Below are 23,341 nucleotides of genomic sequence, written 5' to 3'. Positions count from 1 at the left end.
TGAGGTCAAAACATTTCTAAAGAAAGGACCGAAATACCGTCCTCCATCTATAATAGATTGGAAACAGTGTCGTCAGGTCATTAAAGACTTATTATCTGCCTATTGTAAAAATTGGTGCAAAAGTGAAAAATTTGATAAAAAAATCTCTAGACAGTTATTTAAATAAAATTATGAATACTGTTAATATTCGAATATCTCATTTTGAAATTAATTCTGAAATTAATAATAGGGTCCATGATATTCCCATTTCTAGAATAAAAAATAAACTCCAAGTACTCGCAGAGCGGTTTGTGTTCGTACCGGCAGACAAGGCAGCCAATAATGTAGTGGTGGTGTGACGCATATACTACACGGAAGTTCTAAAACCAGAAATTATCAATTCCTCTGCATTCAGGTCCGTACGCACCACAGAGAGTCAAATCGTTAACAAGCATATCACTGCCACTACCAAGCTTAAAGCCTCTTCCGAACATTTGAAAGTCCCTACCATGTAGTGGTTACCGAAATTACACAAAAAAACCAGTTAAATTCCGTTTCATCACCTCATCTAGTAAGTGTTCTACTACTAATCTATCAGTGCTTCTAACTACCTCCCTTACTACTATCAAAGAACTGGTTATTAACTTTTGTAATAAAGCTTATGACAATAATGGTATTAATTATTTTTGGAGTGTTAAAATTTTTTAGAGGTTTTAGATAAAATACATGCTTTTGATGTTCCTTTTAATTCTGTTGACAATTATGATTTTTCTACTCTCTACACTACACTTCCACACAATCTAATAAAGAAAAAGTTTTCTTATTTAATAAAATGGTCTTTCGAAAAATCTCATTGTAAATTTATTTGCTGTAACTCGTTTAAAGCCTTTTTCTGTAACGAAAAAGGAAAGTATATATGCTAGATACACTTACTGGAAATGTGAGGATATGATTGAAGCTTTAAATTTTCTCCTAGATAACATATATGTACGTTTCGGCGATAAAGTGTATCGTCAGGTAGTAGGTATTCCTATGGGCACTAACTGCGCCCCTTTAATAGCAGATTTATTCCTGTATTGCTATGAATCTCAGCAGTTGTACTTTTCTAGATTTAGACATTTCAATTTCTAAAGGGAAACTCCCTACTAAAATTTACGACAAAAGAGACGATTTTTCATTCCCTATTGTTAATTTTCCTTTTTTAGAGGGCAATGTGCCTTTGGCTCCATCATACGATGTTTATATATCCCAACTCGTTCGGTATGCCCGTGTGTGTAGTGATGTCATAGATTTTAACGAACGTAATCAATGCATCACTGGTAAATTATTAAGTCAGGGATTTCGTTACCATAAATTACTTAAAACTTTTACTAAATTCTTTCATAGATACAAAGATTTGATTAGTAAATTTGGCTGTACCTGTAGAAAACTTGTTAAAAATGGTATTTCACATCCTAAATTTAACGGTAATATTGTACTTAAAGCGCGGAAATCACTATGTGATCCGTGTTAACTCATCGAACCTTTAAACAAACTTATTAGTAAGGGTTATCGTACCAACGTTGAAATTAGATCTCTGAATATAGTTTACATTGGCCTTAATATCGATTTTGTCATTAGCAAATTAAAACATAACTAAATTTGTATTTCTTTTCAAACGGGATGTAAAGAGACACACACACGTTCATTTTTATCTATAAAGAAGTCACTTCTAACTATCCTACTACCTGTCGATACATTTATTTTTGGCATTGCACAAGTCATGTCTTCTTTGACTGTTCATGACGTTAAAATACTAAATCCCTGGAATGTGTTTTAGTTGATTTTAGTCTCTGATGCATGATTTTTTATTATTAATTGTTTTGGCTTTTAACTAGCTGTCAGTAACTGCTAGTACTTTCAAATCGTACTTTCTTGCTGATTTGACCTGTTGATACTATTTGTAATGCTTTTTTGTTATTTGATGTTAACATGGATCTTGTCTATATACCAGCTTTGATTATTTGGAATTACTACAAATTTTCACTTCTTCGTACTATGAACATCGAAATTATTTCAGTTCTCCTTAAATACTGTTCTTGCACCTGTACTGGAAGTTTTATCTAGCACTAGTTGTATAGTTTTATTGTTGATATTCACCCCATATGTACCGAGTGTTAGATTAGTTTTATTGATATTAAAGAAATGTCTTTTTATTCCTAAACGTTAGATTTTATACACACAGAAGAAGAAGTATACTTAACAACAAAATTATTTTCATTCACCGATGTATAATTTGACGCAGGTTTTTTCAAAAGTGATGATTTTCTAAATATTGTTTAACATTTCACAGTGGTATCATACTTTAACTTTGTTTAAACCTGTTAATTACTTTTGACCTTAATTATTTATCCCTTATAATTTTTATTAACTATGTATTTGCATTCAGGTATCATGTCTCTGGTATCACAGATCAAATTTATTCGTTCATTGTGTGTTTATTTGCGTTTTTTGATTGAGTTAAGCCTTTCCAATTGATATTTTATAGTATGTCTTTCTACGTTGTGATGTTATACTATTGTTTCAGAAAAGGGAGAAGGTTTGGTACCATTAAAACGTTTAATCCCACTGCAAATGTTTGCACCTGTCGTAAGTCAGGAATCTGAGGTACAGTAGTTGTCGTCTGTTTATGTAGTTCATACGTGTTTCTCATTTTTCGTTTTTATATAGATTAGACCGCTGGTTTTCCCGTTTGAATGGTTTTACACTAGTAATTTTTGGGGCCCTTTATAGCTTGCTGTTCGGTGTGAGCCAAGGCTCCGTGTTGAAGGCCGTACCTTGACCTATAATGGTTTACTTTTATAAATTGTTACTTGGATGGAGGGTTGTCTCATTGGCACTCATACCACATCTTCCTATATCTATATAATGTAATCAGGTAAGCTATAACTTTTGGATATGAATATGTAGGATAACAAGTTTAGCCAAATCTAAGCATTAATTGTCAAAAGTATCATATGCACCAATCATTTAGACACAAAAAAGAATTAATGAAATAAACTAAAGTATAATGACAAAAAAAGTCATATAATGCACAAATAATGTTTTGAACAAAATGTTGGAGCCTAAGAAGGAGCCCTTTAACAACTTATCCTACTCGTTTGTATTGTGTTCTGAGAAAGAATAGCATACCGAATGATGGTTCTCTATGTGAGCAAGGCCTCATTAACCTAATAGCAGGACCCCATAACAGACATACAAACCATTACAAAGACAGACGTACACTATATACATTCACACAATTGTTATTCCGATTGTAAATGCATATCCCATATAAAGACGGATAACTCAAATAATTTTTTAAATTTTAAAATGAAATAAATTGAGAATGGAAATGGAGACTGTGTCAAAGAGACAACAACCCTACCATAGAGTAGAAAACTGGCCACCAGTGGGTCTTCAACACAGCGAGAAAATCCCGCACCCGGAGGCGGGTTTCAGCTGGCCCCTAAATAAAAATGTGTACCTGTTCAGTGAAAATGGACGTCACACTAAACTCCAAAACATATAAATGAACTAAAATTAAAAATCATACAAAACAAACAAAGGCCAGAGGCTCCTGACTTGAGACAGGCGCAAAAATGCGGCGGGGTTAAACATGTTAAGTGAGATCTCCCTCCCCCTTAACCTCTAGCCAATGTAAAAAAAAAAACACACACACAGCAATACGCACAGTAAACTCAGTTTAAAAGAAGTCCGAGTCCGATGTCAGAATAGGTTACAAAAGAAACTTAGCAAAATGACAATGATACATAAATTGACAAAGGACAAAGGACTAAAAGCAGTAAATGACATGCCAGCTCCAGACCTCAGAAGAACATAACCCGTATCATGTCCAAATTTGGTTTTAGAATAAATGTGTTTATTTCCGATGCAAAGACCCTAAGTGAATCAATATTCATTCCAAGATATGTTATAGTTATTGACCAAGCATGTCGGTATATATCATTTAATCTGCACGGTTCGAGTGACCCTAATTAACCCGAACAACGTAGGATGGACCGATGAGAGATGTACACAGGCACTTGTTTTTATCCATTGGAAGGTCGACTATCCATATGTAATACATATGAATTGTTGACCTTCCCATGTGGAGATGTACCTAAATTAAAAAGATTAAGTAACCGAGTAAACAGAAAAAAATATTTCACTTTTCAATCTTTAACGTCCCCTTCCCCTCCCCTTTTTTTCTACTGTATTAATTTTTGAAGACATGTCGCATCTAAACAAAATCTGATTGATCTGCAGCTTATTCACCCCCCCCCCCCCCCCCCCCCCCCCCCATAAATCCAGGGTCCGCCCCTAAAGGTAAGAGTACTTTTGAACTGTGCAGTATATCTGAGGTAGTTTATGCACACCTTTGCTGTGCATTATCCAGATTAAAGCACAGTAAGAACAAAGAGATTTTACTCATGTCATGTGTTAAAACATCTTTAATGACCTGACAATAGTATCGTAACTATATTCCATCTGAATAAGTCTGTTTAAATGTTTGGTTAGCTTTTGAGGTGAATGCCGACATTTTTGTGGTTTGTAAAGAATATTACCATAAACGATTGGATGTGAAATACCTGAACGTATAAGATGTCTGATGTTACAAACACGAGCGAATCGAACAAGTTGGGATATATAAACTGTTGTGCGTTTGTTTTTTCTACATTGGCTAGAGGTATAGGGGGGAGGGGGGAGATCTCAAAAAACATGTTTAACCCCGCCGCATTTTTGCGCCTGTCCCAAGTCAGGAGCCTCTGGCCTTTGTTAGTCTTGTATCATTTTTAATTTTAGTTTCCTGTGTATAATTTAGAGTTTAGTATGACGTCCATTATCACTGAACTAGTATACATATTTGTTTAGGGGCCAGCTGAAGGACGCCATCGGGTGCGGGAGTTTTTCGCTGCATTGAAGACCCATTGGTGGCCTTCGGCTGTTGTCTACTCTATGGTCGGGTTGTTGTCTCTTTGACACATTCCCCATTTCCATTCTCAATTTTACCATAAGATGGTGACAAGGGAACGTCACCATCTACATTTTTTAACTGAATATTGCATTGAACATGTGTTCAAGAAAATTTGTCTAGTTACTTTATTATATGAATGCCTATATAATGATCTTTTTGAAGCGATAAAGCCAGCACAAGAATTAAACATAGTCCAAAAGTTTTACATATACAATTATTGAGATACTATAACAGACAGCACCATGATTAAAATTGAAAGATCAAACATTTCGCCCTTATTTTCCCCCATGCTTAGATTTTACAAAGATTATAAGTAATACTCAATTATGGATTATGGTGTTCAAAGTGAAGTATTTATTCCGAAATCTGTGTTTTCATACACCCGTCTATGTATATTTTTCATGCTATTTTTTGTATGTTCGAGCTTGTTAATATTATCCACTAATCAGGTGCAAATCCAGCCGTTTTTAAAAGGGGATTCCAACACTTTCAAGTCAAATAGAAAGGGGGTTCCAACCATATGCCCCATACAAAAACATAAGTTGTCAAACAAATAGGGGGTTTCCACCCCACGGAACCTCCCATCCCCTTACCCGCCACTGACTAATATAATGATCCCTGATTAGAATATTGTTGTGATTATAATTATTCAACATGTATATGAAATAAATCATCGTTCAAACAATTTCATATAATCGCTTTCTTCTAAAGACGAATGATTAACTTGAGATATTTCTGATATGAAAACGAAATGCATCAGATATATATTATATAAAAGAACTTAATGATAATAATAATAATAATAATAATAATAATAATAATAATAATAATAATATAGACTTTATTTAAAGAGGGTGACTCAATTAGCATTCAATAATCTACCTTGAGGCCCTCACAAAAAGCATACAGAACAAATAATTCAGATATTACAATTTTTTAACATATAACTAAACTTCCATGCTATATATATAAGATTGTCTTTAGAAAATGAAAAATAAAAAAAAACGAATAATACGTTATACACCATCATTTAAAAGACATGATAGAGTTAGAGAGTTGTTACATATCATTTATAGTTAAAAAAAAATTTACACATTTTCTTTTAAAAGTACCTAGATTTTCACATAGTTTTATTTCATTTGGTAGTTTATTCCAAAAGAGGGACGAAAGATACCAGAGGGACAGTCAAACTCATAGATCGAAAACAAACAAAGTATTGAGGAGCTGTATGTGAATGATTTTTTCATCGAGTTTGTATTAGGCCTCACTACAGCTAGATTATTATTTGCAGAATATACAATTATGATAAGAAATCCTAGATTTGAAATTTAACCATTTCAGCTCTTTAAATAAAGTTACAGTAGGTATTGGTGCGTCAAGTATAATTCTGGCAGCTATTTCCTGCATCTTAACAATTCTTTGAACTCCATCTGCATAACAATTTCCCCATACTGAGCAACAAAAATCAAATATGGGCAGAATATATGCATTATAAAATAATTTTCTACTACTAATATCTAGATATTTCTTAATTCAGGATAACAGTGCAATACGTGTACTTATGCTTTTACATACATGACCAATTTGAAATTTCCAGTCTAAATTTTTGTCAATATATATGCCTAGAAGCTTTTATGTTTCAACAGATGTTATTCGGTTATCTTGTATTGATATATTTAGTTTATGACCTATCAAAGAGCTGTTTTGATTCATTCCAACCAGCCTAGAAGTTGTTTTAAAGGATTATTACCATTTTGTTGTTGAAACACCATTTATTTATAGTGTCGGCATCATGTTTTAGTTTTCTTTCTATATCTTCCTTATTTTTACCATGGTTATGATGTAGGGTCGTCAAGTTGGTTACTTATTCCTTATTCCTTACTTATTCCTTATTCCTTATTCGTTACTTATTCCTTATTCCTTATTCGTTGCTTATTTCTTATTCGTTACCTATTCGTTACTTATTCGATTTTTTAATATGTTCCCCCTTTTAATGCTTTATTTTCTTATCTCTGGTAATAGTTCTTGGTTTATCGAGGTGAAATTACCCTTTTAACGCGTTTTTTTTTTTTGACTCTGGTGTTAGTTCGTGGTTCGTAGAGGTGAACTTACTCTTAAAGCGCGCATGTTACCGTTTTTGCGCTGGGCTAATACCCTGTTACTTATTCGTTCCTTATTTGCTTATAATGCGTGTATTATACGATGCACCTTTTAAAAAAATCTTTTCAATTGTTTTCTTGTCTTTTGGTGTTAGCAAAGGGTTTTTAGAGGAGAAATAAACCTATTCTATAAGTAAAATATGTTTTACCTTCAACTTAATTTGAAATAGCCTCTGTCAATGTTTGTAATTTCTTATTTGATATTTCTAAAGTACAATCTCGTAAATCAAATCACTTGTACTGGTTCCCATATATTCTTTTATGTATTAACAATAAAACCATAAAGCAGTAAAAAAAAATCGACTTTTTTTATATATTTGGGACAAATGTCAAAATTTTCTGCATTTCCCATAATATCGTTTAAATAAACAACCATAGGAAATCCTAATGATCTCCAATAATTAACTAAAACGCATTCTGCCTTAGTTAATATATGACGGACTGAAAAGTCCTAAAGGCAAAACTGTAAAAGTAAAATGTCTTAATGTTTCGCTATATTTCCAAGCACTTTTGATGGCCAGAGTGAATGTCTATATAGCAATAACCAGACTTCATATCAAATTTAAACGAAAAATCGTTAGAATTTACAATAATAGTCTTTTATTCATAAGCAATACAGCTTATAGAATTTACATATACAAATATGATAGCATCAGTGAATAATTACATACATGTTTTATAATTACAAACAGTTTGTATCATCGGCGGAGAATGACAACAAATAATGTAAATAATGAAATATGAGCATTATATTATGAATAACGAATCTTATAAGCTAAATAAAGGTATTTACCTAGATTGGTAAGCTCTTTAATGTTACGAACAGACAATAATTGTATAAATTTATAACAAGATGGTTTTTTCCAATAACATGGTTTTATATATGTTTTCCTTATATCAAAATATTTGTCACATACTAAAATATAACGGTATTCATCTTCGATCATATTTTTATCACACATATTACATAATCTGTTTTTTCTTTCAATATTACAAAATCTACCGGTTTCAATGTTAAGGCAGTGTGCAGACAATCTACATCTACTTATATATGGCTTAAACACATAGTTTAAAGGTTTTTGTAGGTAAAATTGTAAAGTACCTGGATCGTTTATATATCTACAAAAATTACACTTTGATGACTCATTGAAAAAAGCATTCATTTCACTGACAAAACTACCTTTCATTATATTAACAATTTCTAGCAAAAACAGACCAACATTAATATCATTTTGGTGTAACCATACATCTTGACAACCATAACGAAATAATATGTGTCTTATTTCATATGCCCAATTTTGTTTGTCACGAGGTTTTAATATCGATCTTTCTAACATTTCTTGGTAGCAAGAATGTAAAATACAGTTATTTGTTTTCAATAATTTACACCAATATCTTAGCATTCTGCAATATCTCTCTATGTACATCGGGTATCTACCTAATTCACTATATACCATATAATTAACAATAGTTTTTTTAACTTTCAATATACGTTTTAAAAAGCTTAAGTGAACTTTCTCAATATTTACTATATAAGCTAAATAATGCTTTTCTACCCTGGTTTGCTACATTTTCTGTGTATATACAAAGTTACCATTGTATTTAAAAAGTATGCCAAGATATGTAAATTCATCACATAATTCAATATCAACACCATTTAAGTTCCATTTTTCAGTCGCTTTAACGAGGCCTCTATTTCTAAACACAACAATTTTGGTTTTAGACAAGTTTATATCCAAATCATACTCCCTAGAATATATGTTTACACTGTCTGTCATCTTTTGTAAATCATCAATAGTTTCACTAAATAAAACTGTATTATCTGCATACATAAGTAAATATAAATTAAGTATCTTTAACTCATATGACTGACAACCTGGACTTATAAGCTATGTTTCAATGTCATTAATATACAAAGAATATAAAACAGGAGATAATGATTCTCCTTGCATCAATCCAACATTACTTTGGAAGAAATTTGAAAAATGTCCTTCCAGTTAAACACAACATTTGAATTTGGCATACATAGATTTAATAACAGTTAATAAGTTTCCACTTATACCACATCTGTTTAATCTTAACCACAATTTGAAATGGGATACACTATAAAATGCTTTTTTATAGTCTACGAAACAGCAATAGAATCGTTTTCCACTACGCAAAGACTTAGAAATTAGTGAATGGAGTGCGAAGCTGGCATCAGTTGCTCCATAACATGGTTAAAATCCAAACTGTGCATCGGTTATTATATTATGTTTTTCTCTCCATTTGGTAAGCCTGGGGTTAATAATTGATGTGAACAGTTTACCCACATGTGATACGAGAGAAATACCACGATAGTTGCCTGGGTCGTTTACTGGTCCTTTTTTGTAAACTGGTATTATAATGTTGTTAACCCATATTTCTGGAAAATCGCCAGCACTCAATATACGGTTACACAGTTTACACAATACTGGTTTGATAATGTTTCTGCTCGTTAATATATATTCCTTCATAATATTGTCATACCCAGTGGATTTCTCACGTTTTAAAGGCTTTATAGAAATGTCAAGTTCCAAATCTGTGAAAGGAGAGTCTTATTCTTCGTATACAGCCTCTGGGGTAGAATCACTATGCTGATCCTCTGTAGTGACATCTTTTGAAATCAGGTTTTTAAAATGTTTTTCAAATTCTTCCACAGTAAGCGTATGGGTAACAAGTTTTTTGCGCTTTTTGAATTTCCTGTAAAATCGTTTAGGGTTATTTTTTCGTAATTTAGATAACATATTCCCCTGTTGATTTTTATACTGTCTTTTCAGTTGATTTGCCAATCGTTTGTATCTTTGTTTGGCTAAATTAAAATGTAGTCTATTTTCATTCGACCGGTATCTATTAAAATTCATCATAGCCCCTATATAGTCTCTATTTAAACTTTAACATTAATCTGTACATCATGGTTTATCATCTTTTTGGTCACGTGTTTTTCTACTTGTAGGGCAGGAGTCACAATGTTTTTGTATTTTACTTCTGACTTTGTGTATTGTTCAAATATCTTTCAAAAGTTTATTCAATTCTTCCACGCAACAATCAATATCGCTAATTTGGTCTATATTTGTGAGTAAGTGTTCAAACTGTTGAGTGTTCAACAATAAACTGTCTCTGATTTGATCTTCGCACCCCTTGTTCCATTTAAAAATATCACAAACATGGTTAGAACAATTACACTGGTCTTTTTTAACAATATTATCAGTAAGATTAAAATCAACTTCAAGTGGTGCATGACAAGAAAAATGATTAAATGATCCAACAGAAAAACTATTAATAATATTGAACATAATATTTTGTGAAATTAACATATAGTCTATTGCACTACACCCATTCTTATTGTTAAACGTTGTTTTCTGAATTTCTTTACCAAATCTTCCATTACAAATACATAGCCCAGAGTTTTTACATAACTGCAGGATGCGTTGGCCAAAATTATTTGGTGGTTTGATATCTTCCGAGTGTCTGTTTAAAAATACATCATCATTTACATAGTTAATGAAAGAAATGTTGTCTTGTAATTGTTTGTCTATAACATCACCTGTTATGTTATCGGGTTCTTGGCCTACACCACCGTTTAGATCACCTATAACGGCCACGTTACCAATATTACTGAAAATTTCTATATGTACTTGTAGGTTATCAAATACAAAGTTATAGCTTCTTTCACCCCTTCAAATATAACTCTATTTTTTCAACAAATGTATTAATATGTCTAAAATCTTAAACCAACCTTTCTTTGCCTAAACTATTCATCAAAACAGTAAGTGAATTAACCACAAATGGACTATTTATTTCTATTATGGAATTTACAGAAAACTCTGAGTGTTGTAAAGCTGATCTATTACTTTTAAAAACAGAAGGTGGATTACAAAGAACTGGAATTCTATAACCAATATTAGCATCCTTATAAAATCATTTTTAGCACATTTTACCAAAATGATGAATGCATTTTTGCTGTAAATTTACTTTGTAAATAATAATAATTTATCTTATAAGTAAATTGATTAAATTACTCAAATTTGAATTAAAAATCTCTCAGGTTATGACAATGTGTAATAGATTGTACACTAATTTAAACCCTAGAGATCTGAGAGTTACTTTGATTTATTGTGTTTTGATCACCAAATGTGGCTGTAGGGATACTTTTTTAGGACAGTTCCAAATGAAGTGTCCGGTTGATTGCAATGAAGCACTTGTATATTTCTTTGGCCACAAAAAAACTTCTGGAATTAAATTTTTTCTCGACTGGAACCTCTAATTCCAGTATCGGGTTTGTCGTACGGTTTTGATTTTTTTAGTAGCCCTAGAAATAGCAGTACGGAAATCAGTAGCATCTTCTTTATTTTCTGCCAACGGACTGTCCAAATATTCCTTTACCCTGTCCCAACCGTGTTTACCGGCTATTTTGAGGATCTAATTTCGCTTAAAAATTATTTCTTTTTCCTGGGAAATAATATTACCAACTTCAATAATGTTACCAAATTATAAACAGCTTTCAATGCCGGAAAGTTTATCAAAACGTTTGCTGAATCGTGATTCCTTCGCTCTTGAATGTAATTTATAGTGGTCGACACCGGCTGCTTTCGTACTTTTGCCTAACCGAGCTTCAAAATGGCTAATGAACGATTCCTTCTGTTTTTCTAAAGCATTGTTTAAAGCTGACGTTAAAAGTGAAGAAGCCCCATTGGTAGTCAAATCTGTATCATGATGATCATCACCAGTAGCATTATGGCCTTAGTCAGAACTTACGTCGGACATACTTATAGTTACTATGATATATTATAAATCTTAGTTAAAAAGATAAATTAATTTTTTCTGCAACCAAATTGTAGAAGTTTTTATATTTGCCTTGTTTATCTGTCAATATTTCGTAATGTTGGAGAAGTTCATTTTTAAAAATTTCAAACATATTAATTTGTTTTGTTTTCTGCTCGGATATATAATATACTTTATATATAGTAAAAAGTATGGTTGTTAGAATATCGTTGATATTGTAATAATTTGTATCGTTTATCTTGTATCCATACAAAAGTGATGCAAGTGATATTATATGATGTCTTATTTTAAGTTTGTCTAGTATTAGTTTTATTTGATTCCAAAATGATTTTAGATATTTGCATGTCAGAAAGTAATGTTCATAATCTTCAATGACATAACATATATTACATAAAGGAGTTTTAGTTATTTTCCAAGAGAAAAGTAATTGTTTGGTTGATAAAATGTAATGTAGAAATTTCCATCTTAACATTCTCAGTTTATTATCTTGGATATAGTTAAAGATAAAGTACAACATTTGTTCTCTTTTCCTTGTGTTGTTATCTAAATTTAGAATTCTGTCCCATTTTTGAAATCCTATTGCTTTCTCTCAATATCTATTTAAAAGCGAGATGTAGATATCTTTCGAGGAAAATGTTTTTATTGGTACCATTTTTCCATCTCTATCTTTGAATTTAAATTCGGAGTCGGTAGCGACTTTTGTTTTAATTGACTCTTCTTTTATGAGCTCTTGTAACCACTGTTTTGGTATTGCTTTCATCAATTTAGTATATTCCGAAAACCAATTAGCATGGCAAGACAGTTTATTTAAAACCTTATTTTGATTAATTTTTCCTTTATCATCAATTATGTCATTTACAAATAAAATTTTGCTGTTAATCCAATTTTTGAAAATAAGACATTTACCATTTAATTTGATATGCTTATTGCCCCATATTAGTTGCTGTCTGATATGCTTATATGTTAGTCGATCTGATTCTTTTTCAGATTTTGAGTTTATCCATGATTATTTTTAAGTAAAATTCTGGAACAATATATTTTAGTTTATTAATCAAATTAATATTGTTAAAGTCCATTTTAAATATAAGGAATTCTTGTCCAAACTTGTCTAAGTAAAATTTTGGTAAGACTTTCCAATTGGGTGATGAGTTTTCATTATCAATGAGTCTTTTTACCCAATTAATATTTATGGATTCTATATATTTATCTATGTCTATCACTTTAAGTCCGCCAGCAAGATAATTTTTACTTATTATAGCTCTTTTAACTTTTTCTGGTTTATAATTCCATATAAAACTATATATTATTTTTTTAAATTTTGCGAGATATTCTTTATCAATTTCTGTTACTGATGCAACATAGGTTATATTTGGTAGGATTAGTGATTTAACAAGAGTTATTTTACCTAACATAGTTAATTTTCTTTTATTCCAATCTTTAATTATTTTTTCCGATTTTTCGTATTGTCTTTGCAAGTTTAATTTTTTACACTCATTTTTATTAAGTCCGAAATATATCCCTAATACTTTTATCGGTTCTTGTGTCCACTTAATGTTTTCAACTTTATCTTAACAGGACTTTAAATTTCCGAGCCATATCCCCTCTGTTTTATTTCGATTAAGCTTAATGCCTGAAAGTGATCCGAAAATTTATATAATGTTCAAAGTTAATGAGACTTCTTGTTTTGAATTTAAAAATAAAGTGGTGTCATCTGCAAGCTGGCTTAACTTTAGAGTATGGGTTTTATTATCTAGTTTGATTTGAAAACCTTTAAATTTTTTATCTTGTCTTAATCTACAGGCTAAAACTTCAACAGCAATAACGAAAATTATAGAACTCGCGGGACACGCTTGACGGATCCCGCGCTCAATGCTGAAGGGTCTTCAAATCCACCTATTATTTAATATACATCCCTTTATATATGTATAGAAAGTATTTATCCACTTCAGTAAAGATTTCTGAAAGCCAAATTTCTTTAATGAACAATATACATAAATTCCCATTCTAACGAGTAAAATGCCTTTGAAAAATCTAAAAAAAAGAATTGCCCCGTCAACGTTGAATTTTTCTGAATAGTCTATAATATCTTGGATTTGTCTAATATTAAACCCAATATATCTGTTTTTTACATACCCGTTTTGATCACTGTGAATAATTTTATGCAATACTGATTTAAGTCTTTGTACGTCGGACATACTATGCAGAATGTGTTGTACTTAAAAATGACTATGAGCTCCTAGATACAAACTCTACAAGTATCGGACTTATACATGACTATAGAACCCCACCATTGATACATGTACCGACAAAGAAATATCCGTGCAGTACTTACACAAAGACTTCAAACTTGTTTCACAGTTTCTAATGATGGAAACAGAAAAGGGAAAATCCAAATCTAACGGAATAGAAATAAATAAACATAATAGACAAACAATAAGCTGCACACGTTTATATTTTAATAACTTTATATTGTTGATGTTGTATCATCGTGCACTTCAAAATAAAAGTAGCTATTCAAATTTGACAGTTTAAGACCGTAACAAACCAATTATCTTCGTATCACCTCGTTGTTTAGCGATCTCTATACAATAATCATTTAATTTTGCTCCTTTTTGTAAAAGACAGTGTACTATTTTATAACTTGCATATTTGCAAGCATACGACAAATACGTTTTGTCTTCAGAGAGTTTATGGTCAATATCGTATCCCACAGGGAAATGATTAATAAGATAGATAATAATGTCAGTAAAATTGTTGTTCTTTTCATCAAAATTGCGAAAAAGTGTCGTCAAAGGTGTTCGATTGAAATTGTTACCAATTGTACAATTTGGAGTTTCAAGAGACTGATCTTCAAATAGAGATTGAACAATTTTGAAGCTAGGATTTCTTTTGTTACACGTTATAAAAAGTGCAGTTTGGCCTTCTTTGTTGCGTGCGTTGATGTCATTAGTTTTCTTAATTAGCAATTTCAATATGTCGATATATGACTCATCTAACTCACATGCTTTCATTAATAGTGTGACATTACTACCATTACATTTGTTTATGTCAACATTACCCTCGATTAACAATCGTACTAAATTCATATTGTTAATTTCGAACGCTTTCCATAATGGTGACAATTTATTGTCAGAGCTGTTGTTATCATTAATCGCATTTCTGTCAGACTCGTCATCCTTGTTCTCGTTTTCGAAATAGTCAGTGTCGTTTTGGGAATTGACTGCTTCGAGTACTCGTTGAATTTCTATACGCTTATATTTGACTAAATCGGCTATTATAGTTATCATGATATCAACGGTCAATGGTTTCACGGGACATGTTTGCTCTTTCGGGTTTTTTTCCTGCTCGTATAGAAATTTCAAACTATTTTTACATGCCACGCGCAGAGGTTTCCATTTGTCTTCATCTTGCACATTGTCAAGAAACACCTGTATTATTTTTTTCTCATTTGATTCACATGCAAGCATTACAGGTGAAAATCCTTGGTCATTACTTTTGTGAGCATCAGCGTGTTGGTTTACCAAAATTTTGATTACTGCTATTATATCATTCTCTGATTTACACCGCATTGCCCAAGCTAGAGCTGTTGAACCATCAATTTTGTCAGCTGCATTTATGGAGGCTGCATTTGCTAACAATTCCTCCACGGCTTTCGGACAATTGTTTTGGCATGCAAGCATTAACGGTGTGGTGCCGCGGTTATCAGCTCTATTCACGTCACCATATTTACCAATAATGAAACCAATAAGCGAAGTACATTGAGGGGAACAAACTGACTTAAAATGAAGTGCACTACATGCGTGAAATAACAAGGAACGGTCGCTTGAATCTATTATATCTAATGTCTTGAATTGATATAAAATCTTGACCGATTCAAAAGAACCGTATTCACATGCGGCACAGAATGCATTGAAAGCGTCTCTTTTTAAGTCAGCTCCTGCATGAATGAGTCTCTCAATTATATCCACATGGTCACCTTTGCAAGCCACAATTAAAGAGGTTTCATCAGATTTGTTTTTTGCATTAACGTCAACACCGTTTCTTAGTAATAAATCAACAATTTGTACACAATAATCTCTACTAGCATTTATCATTGCCAGGAACTCTTCACTTCTATTAACATCAATAATTTTATAACATGCATTTATAAGAGAAGTATTCTTTTCTGCATCGATAATGTTAACATCAGCGTCCTTTCGTATTAACATTTTAATTATATTTATCATATGGATATCAGGGTTTCCTTGCATTGCCCACAAAAGAGCATTTGAACTATTTATGTTATCAGTTACATTAATTTCGGCCTTATTTGTCAAAAGAAGATCGACACTTATTTCACACTTGGCCCGACATGCAAGCATCAATGGTGTCACTCCTCGTTCATCCGCCATATTCACGTTAGCATTATTGTTTATTAGGAATCTTGTAACAACAGAACGTCGTTTAGACCAAACTGATTTGCTTGTTCCTGAAAGTATGGCTACTAGTTTCTTCTTAATATTTAGTGTTTTGTATAGATAAGTAGGAGAAAGTGAACTGCAGGCATGTAATAACGTAGAACGTTTTGCTGTATCAACATCATTAACACTACATTTAGTACGATTAAGAATCCGTACCGCATTTAAAGTACCATTTCCACATGCGTACATTAACGCACTTTCACCAGCATTGTTACATATAGTCACATCAGCTTCAGCCTCAATAAGTTTGTTAATGACATTAATTCGGTCAGATTGGCAAGCTAAAATTAATGGGGTTTCACCCTTTCCATTTTGTACATTAACTTTAGCCCCGTAGGTAAGAAGTATTTTGACAACCTCAACATTACCACGGTCATGTTGGCAAGCAAGACTCAAAGGAGATTCGCCCATTTCATTTTGTACATTAACTTCAGCCCCGTAGGTAAGAAGAAGATCCACAATCTCAATAAAGCCATATCTACATGCATTCATCAAAGGCGTCTGGCCTTTATTACTACTATCATTAACATTTTTCAAAAATAATTTGACAATGCTGAGCTTACCAGCTATACTTGCATACAATAGAGGTGTATTACCTTCGTCGTCTAAAGTGGTAAGGTTTTTGAGTATAAATTGAGGTAAGACTACTTTTACAATTGAAGTATATCCTGCTATACATGCTATTTTCATTGATATCGCCATATCGCTATTATTAACGTCTTTGAGAAGTTCTTTTTTTACTTTCGACAGGTTGTTTTTGTAGGTTGCTTTTGTAAGTTCATTCCATTCAGCACTGAACACGATGTATTTTTTCAACCGGTTATCTACAAAAAAAAAATGAAACATAACTTGTACTTATTTTTACTTACATGTGTAATAAGTTATACCGATAAATGGGAGTTTATTGTGTTATGGCTAATTTTTGTTTTTTGGTTATGTGCTTTGTCTATATGCCTTTTTGTTTTTTCTTTTTTGACATATTTGTTTGTTTTTATAGTGATTAAGATTATAACACAATGTTGACTCATATACCCCTTTTTTGATATTTTTACCTATTATGTCTGTTTGTATTGTTTACACATTGTTGTCAATATAATAAAATTTTATTTTAGAATTTAATGTCATTCAAGTGAGAGGTTTAGCTAGGTTTAATCCACCATTTTCTACATAAAAAAAGGCCTGTACCAAGTTCGGAATATTACAGTTGTTATCCATTCGTTTGATTATGTTTGAGCTTTTGATTTGCCATTTGAAAAGGGACTTTCCGTTTTGAATTTTCCTCGGAGTTCTGTATTTTTTGTTTCTTATTTGCTCATGAAAATAACGTTACATATTTGTCGTAGGTTCAGAATAGAAAATTCAAAGAACAAAATAACAGATGAAACATACAATTTTACAATAGATAAATGTAGGTGACAGTAGTTTACCGATATTACAATCTCGCAAATCGAATAAGAAGAGACCGTTCAAGGTAACAAATAAAAACTGAGGGAATCGCAATCAAAAAGGAGTGCAACCAAATTTGTCGACAGGGTAAGCGTCTCCTACTATGCATGCATCCCCTGAATAAACGTTATATAAAACGTTTTAAGTATAAAAAATATAAAATAAATATACTGTAAATAAAATCAAATTAATATGATTGCGGTTTTTATTATTGTTATCCTTAACTAGAAGTTCGGTTTTGGCATGAACATACGGACATTGTTTAATACAAATTTGCTGTTATAAAATTTTAAAAAATTACTTTTGATTAAAAGGGATATTAGCTGTCAAATTCGTGTTCACCGATTTGACTCAAATTCTCACATTTGATTTATAACATACTAAAACGTATATTCAAATTACAATAAGTCTTAATTAAACTATTAACAATGCATGGACTCGGTAATATATATATCAGAATTCTGTGTGTATTTTAGTCAAGACGCCATCTAATTAACTATTGAGATGACCTCCGAAGATTAATCTAACACACCTACTTTATACAACACATATAACTAATCACTATTTTCAAACGATACAGTTGTTATAGTATAAATACTCTAGATTGTCATGTTGTAACTGATAATCTCAGTTTAAATGGTACTTGAGTACTTGTTTAATATCTATTTGTATAATGAATAAAACTATTCACTCTATATCTGTAGTAAGGAATTTGCAGAATTTGCTTACTTGAAGTTCAGCTCTGTATAATTTTTAATCTTGTATATCTCGTGCCACAGGAACTTGTTTGCTAATAATTATTATTGTCTAAGGGGAGACTGTGAAAGAAGTGTTGTAACGTATTTATAACTAACTGTTATACAAACATATACACATCTTATCTATATATCTTTTATATAAAGTTTTCATAAATAACAGTTATGCATCTCTCCCATTCATTGCTTCGATTCATAAACTGACAACACCATGGCTAATAAAGAAAAAGACAAACAGACAAACAATAGTACACAAAACACAACATAGAAAACTAAAGACTAAGCAATACGAAGCCCAACAAATCTGGGGGTGATCTCAGGTACTCCGGACGGGTAAGCAGATCCTGCTCCACATGTGGCACCCGTCGTGTTGCTCATGTTAGTACAAACCCGATAACAAGTCTAATTCGGTAGATCACATTCTTGGAAAGGGTACGGGATTGTAGTTACGACATTAGGAACATATCAGCTATCATTTGGAAACGGATATTCCATAGCGGTCAACCAACTCGTGATGGCGTCCGTAATATTTACGAAGGGATGATTTCAACTTTACCATTTGGAACTCTTGGTTTAATAGCTAGGTTCCTAATTTGGAGTAGACAAACGGCTACATGGGAGATTACTAATTTTATTTAAGATTTTACTACCAATTTTAGTCTTAACCTTGAAATCAATGGAATAATAAAAGATACATTATACATAATAGAACGTACATTTAAAATCAGTAAGAGAAACCCCTTTACTCTTAAATAAGTGTTTAATAAATAACTAAGCAATTATTGATCGCATTGATCGAATTAATATTGGTAAACCGAAAACACATTCTGTCGTTTCATTCTCCAATATCGATGACTGTAATTTAAAATAGAGTTCAACATTAACATCACAAAAAATACAGAGAGACGTGGATTTGGGCAATGTCAACAATATTAATAATAATTGAGAGTTGGTAGTTTTCATATGATTTAACAGACGCGCTACATTATCAGTGAGAAATATAAATGTGGAGTACATCTAAATAAGACGACAACCTAAATACACAAAAAAGCAAACGAAATCTCAAGGTCAACATACGGTCTTTAACAACAATCAGTTGTCTTTATAATATGTCACGCTCCATATTTCCTGAGCCTAAAAGAATATGAATAAATTAAACAGAGACTATCAAAGATCTGCAACTAAAACTTAAATATTTATTACATATCAGTTTACCTTTCTCACGTTCACTTTGTTTTCGTTTTGTCCAGAGAACGATGAAAACCATCACTGAAAACAAAAAGTATAATATATGTAGACCGTAATTGAAGCTGGTTTCTAAAGGGGAAAAATGAATAATCGTTTACTTTTAAAGAGATGCCTTCCCTTTTTGTGAAATTTTCGTAAAGTTTTATCCTTTGATCGTAAAAAAATGTTCAAACGTTTTCAGGCCATTCAATATCGTTTGTTCGGCCAAAAAAGAAAACACAAACAACTTCTCATTTTGCAAAAAGATTGGACGAAACGACATAAACAGCAAACAACTGGTGTCAAATCCGTAGAGATTTCAAGTCAAACTAGTCATTAAATTTTATTCCAAAATGAACATTTTTGTCTGATCCAATCTGAAAAGACTGTACAAGAAAGCCGAAAGATACCAAAGGGACATTCAAACTAATAAGTCGAAAATAAACTGACAACGCCATGGTAATAAACGAAAAGATCAAAGACAACTTATATTCACAAAACACAACATACAAAACTAAAGACTGAGCAACACGAACCCCACCAAAAAACGTGGGTGATCTCAGGTGCTCCGAAACGGTTAGCAAATCCTGTTCCACATGAATGAATTTATTAAGAAATTTCAGTCTTATTAAAGCCCTATTCATACACTTATTTTGAAGGAATCATTTAGTTTATTTCAAAAGCTTTAAGTGGATGTGATCTGGTTGCGAACTTGTGCTGAAAAAAGATTTAACTGAGTTTCCATCATGACAATATTGAAATAGAAGACGTTTCACACAATATACTAAGTTTGAGAGTATTGTGTTCAGAAAAATTACAATAAACAGAGGCCGATATTCCAATATTAAAAGGATAGACACCGCTGCTCATGGCTATTTTTCAATTGATAAATTAAAGAACTATTGCAAAACTGGTATTCCAGCTCATTCTGGCAAAGTTGATTTAAAATGGTATTGGCTTTTCTGTTAAAATCTTGTTTGGACATATAGGTCCTCAAGTATTTCAAAATCTCCTAATGTTGTTTTATTTGAGCCTTCCCGGTGACAGTTAAACTCATCAACGAAACCAAGGCTTATAATTTGGTACGCCAGGCGCACGTTTCGTCTGTATAAGACTAATCAGTGGTACTCGAAACAAATCGAATACAAAGTTCAAGAACAATCAAAACCGAAAACGCTGTACGTTTGTACCAAATACGTTGCTCTCGCTATCTATCCGATATTTTCAGCTAATGCATTTTCATTGTATTTTAATAAATAGCTTGTTTTGTTTTGATCTTTGCAATAATATACCGGTATATGAATTACACAAATATTAAAGATGGCGGCACATTCTCTTCGATTCATATTTCAATAAAGGATGGGTACTTCTTGTGTAGCAATGTCTTAAGGATTTTTGCTTATCAATTGCATTCCACTAGCCTTTGCAGATCGATTCAACATCATTAAATATGCATTTAAAAATGAAACCCTTTCTTCAAAGAGATCTATCAGAACCTATTGAACATGTAAAAATCCCCGTCTTTCTTCAGAATTAAATAGTGATTTTCAGACAACCTAAGTAATCGGTTTTTCGGATCATCGATTATCGTGTATACATTCTAACACCTCTGTTCCGACTGTTCTTGATATGTACATTTACGATTAGTTTAGCACATAGATAAAAAGCAGTGCTTAAGGATCGCTGTAAAAATTCCTTTGTCATATGTTGCCCTTCGCAATGAATTCCGTTGAGTCCGTCGACAGACATGTGTGCTCTTGACTGAACAAAAACTGCTTTTTCCGTGTGACGACATTGTAAGAAAACACTATTTGTATACCAAACTAGAGGCTCTAAAGAGCATGTGTCGCTCACCTTGGTCTATGTGCATATTCAACAAAGAACACTCTCAAACAATGTAGACGAGAATAGAATTCATGACAAAAATCTCTGTTTTGTTGATCTTGTATTGCTGAACATTTAATCAGATTAGTGTTTATCTATCTTCTTTAGTTTTTGCTCAAAACACTAAAGAGTGTAAAAAAAATCTTCATTTAAGGACAATCATTCCTAAGAGTGACATGCTACTAACTTGCTATCGGAAAAAAATGCCTTGTTAGTAGATCATGCCTATAAATTTTTTGATTATATAAGGCAAAACGCCAAAAAATGGTAAAAATCGTCATTAAAGTGCAATAACTTCATAAGGAGTTGTTGGACGATTTCGTCCGATTGTCATAATTATAAATCTTGTCTTGCTGATCATTTTTGCTTATTTAAGTTTCTATCTATCTATTTTAATTTCTAAGATATAGGTCAATAACTCTCATAAGAAGTCGTCTGACAGATTTTCCCTATTCATATCGGTTTCAAAATTATAGACAAAACCTGTATTTTACCCCAATGATCTATTTCTAGCCATGTCGGCCATTTTGGTTGGCAAGCGGGGTCATCGGACACATTTTTTTAACTAGATACCCCAATGATGATGTAGGGAAGTTTGGTTAAATTTGGCCCAGGAGTTTCAGAGCAGAAGATTTTTGTAAAAGTTAACAGACGACGGACGCCAAGTGATGAGAAGAGCTCACTTGGCTCTTTGGGCCAGGTGAGCTAAAAATGGCAAAACTACTTATGTGGTATAACTCCTGTGTGTTCATAAGACTGTCATTACCCGTTGTTTTAAATTGCATTTTGCGTTATTCAATCAGCTCGTATGTTGTTCTAACATCTCAATGTTGCAAATCAACAGCTATCATGTCATTTTGGATTAAAGGCTTTGCCATATTGGTGCATCTGATGTAACGTCCGACTCAAAAACTGGATTCATAAACCTTTCTTTATCTGATTTATTTCTCTTATGAATTTGACGAACTTTGTTAAGATGGAAAGACTACCTAAAAGGCCTCAAGACTTTTGTGGTAAATTTTCAGACGTGAATACAGAAATTTGAAATTAATGGAAATGTTTTGACAATGAACCAATTCAGTCAGTAAACATTGGTTAAATTAAGTTCTTGTGATACACAATAAGTTATATTACGATATACGTATTTTATGTACATAATGAATATTTCTATATTTTTAATTTAACCTCATTATTTTAGAAGATATAGTTATTGTTGGAAGTAACGCACAAACGAAACTTTCTTGCTGCCGCTATTCATTGTAACGTCACTTAAGTGTGACGTATTAATTATAGATTTTGAATAGAGACGCCTTTGTTATTGTTAGCCCGATTTACCTATTAAAAGATATTGGTGCCAGGTTACTAGGATGTTTTTGAAGCTGACATCTATACGTGCAGGACAAAGATGTGCCGTTTTAAGAATATTCAAGAAATTCGACGAAATTCGGGAGAGCGGGACAGAACTGGTGGATTCCGATGAACTTTTAAACATTTTAGACCTTTTGAAAAGGAAACAAGAATTGTAGAGGAAATTAGATGAAGACATTATACAGTATTTGAATCAAGAGGACATTGAAACAGAAATTGTTGATTTAGATGAGTATTCATTTAATTTAGAAACAAAAAAAAGTC

At 32.1% G+C, this 23,341-nt stretch overlaps 1 protein-coding gene across 1 annotated transcript in view; it reads right to left on the bottom strand.

Annotated features, from left to right (window-relative positions):
- Positions 1 to 14,371: 14,371 nt before the first annotated feature.
- The window catches only part of LOC127726237 (ankyrin repeat and KH domain-containing protein mask-like), a 45,418-nt gene continuing 36,448 nt past the window's right edge, over positions 14,372 to 23,341 (bottom strand). Inside the window, exons 7-8 of the mRNA XM_052233544.1 lie at positions 19,814 to 19,867; positions 14,372 to 17,221 (exon numbers count right to left, since the gene is read on the bottom strand). Of these exons, the coding sequence (XP_052089504.1) occupies positions 14,466 to 17,221; positions 19,814 to 19,867 (2,810 nt within the window). The 3' untranslated portion in view covers positions 14,372 to 14,465. The remainder of the gene's footprint in view (positions 17,222 to 19,813; positions 19,868 to 23,341) is intronic.

This window comes from Mytilus californianus, unplaced genomic scaffold (genome assembly GCF_021869535.1).
Source record: "Mytilus californianus isolate M0D057914Y unplaced genomic scaffold, xbMytCali1.0.p SCAF_17, whole genome shotgun sequence".
Lineage (NCBI taxonomy): Eukaryota > Metazoa > Mollusca > Bivalvia > Mytilida > Mytilidae > Mytilus > Mytilus californianus.
This window is presented reverse-complemented; position numbering and strand designations above follow the sequence as displayed.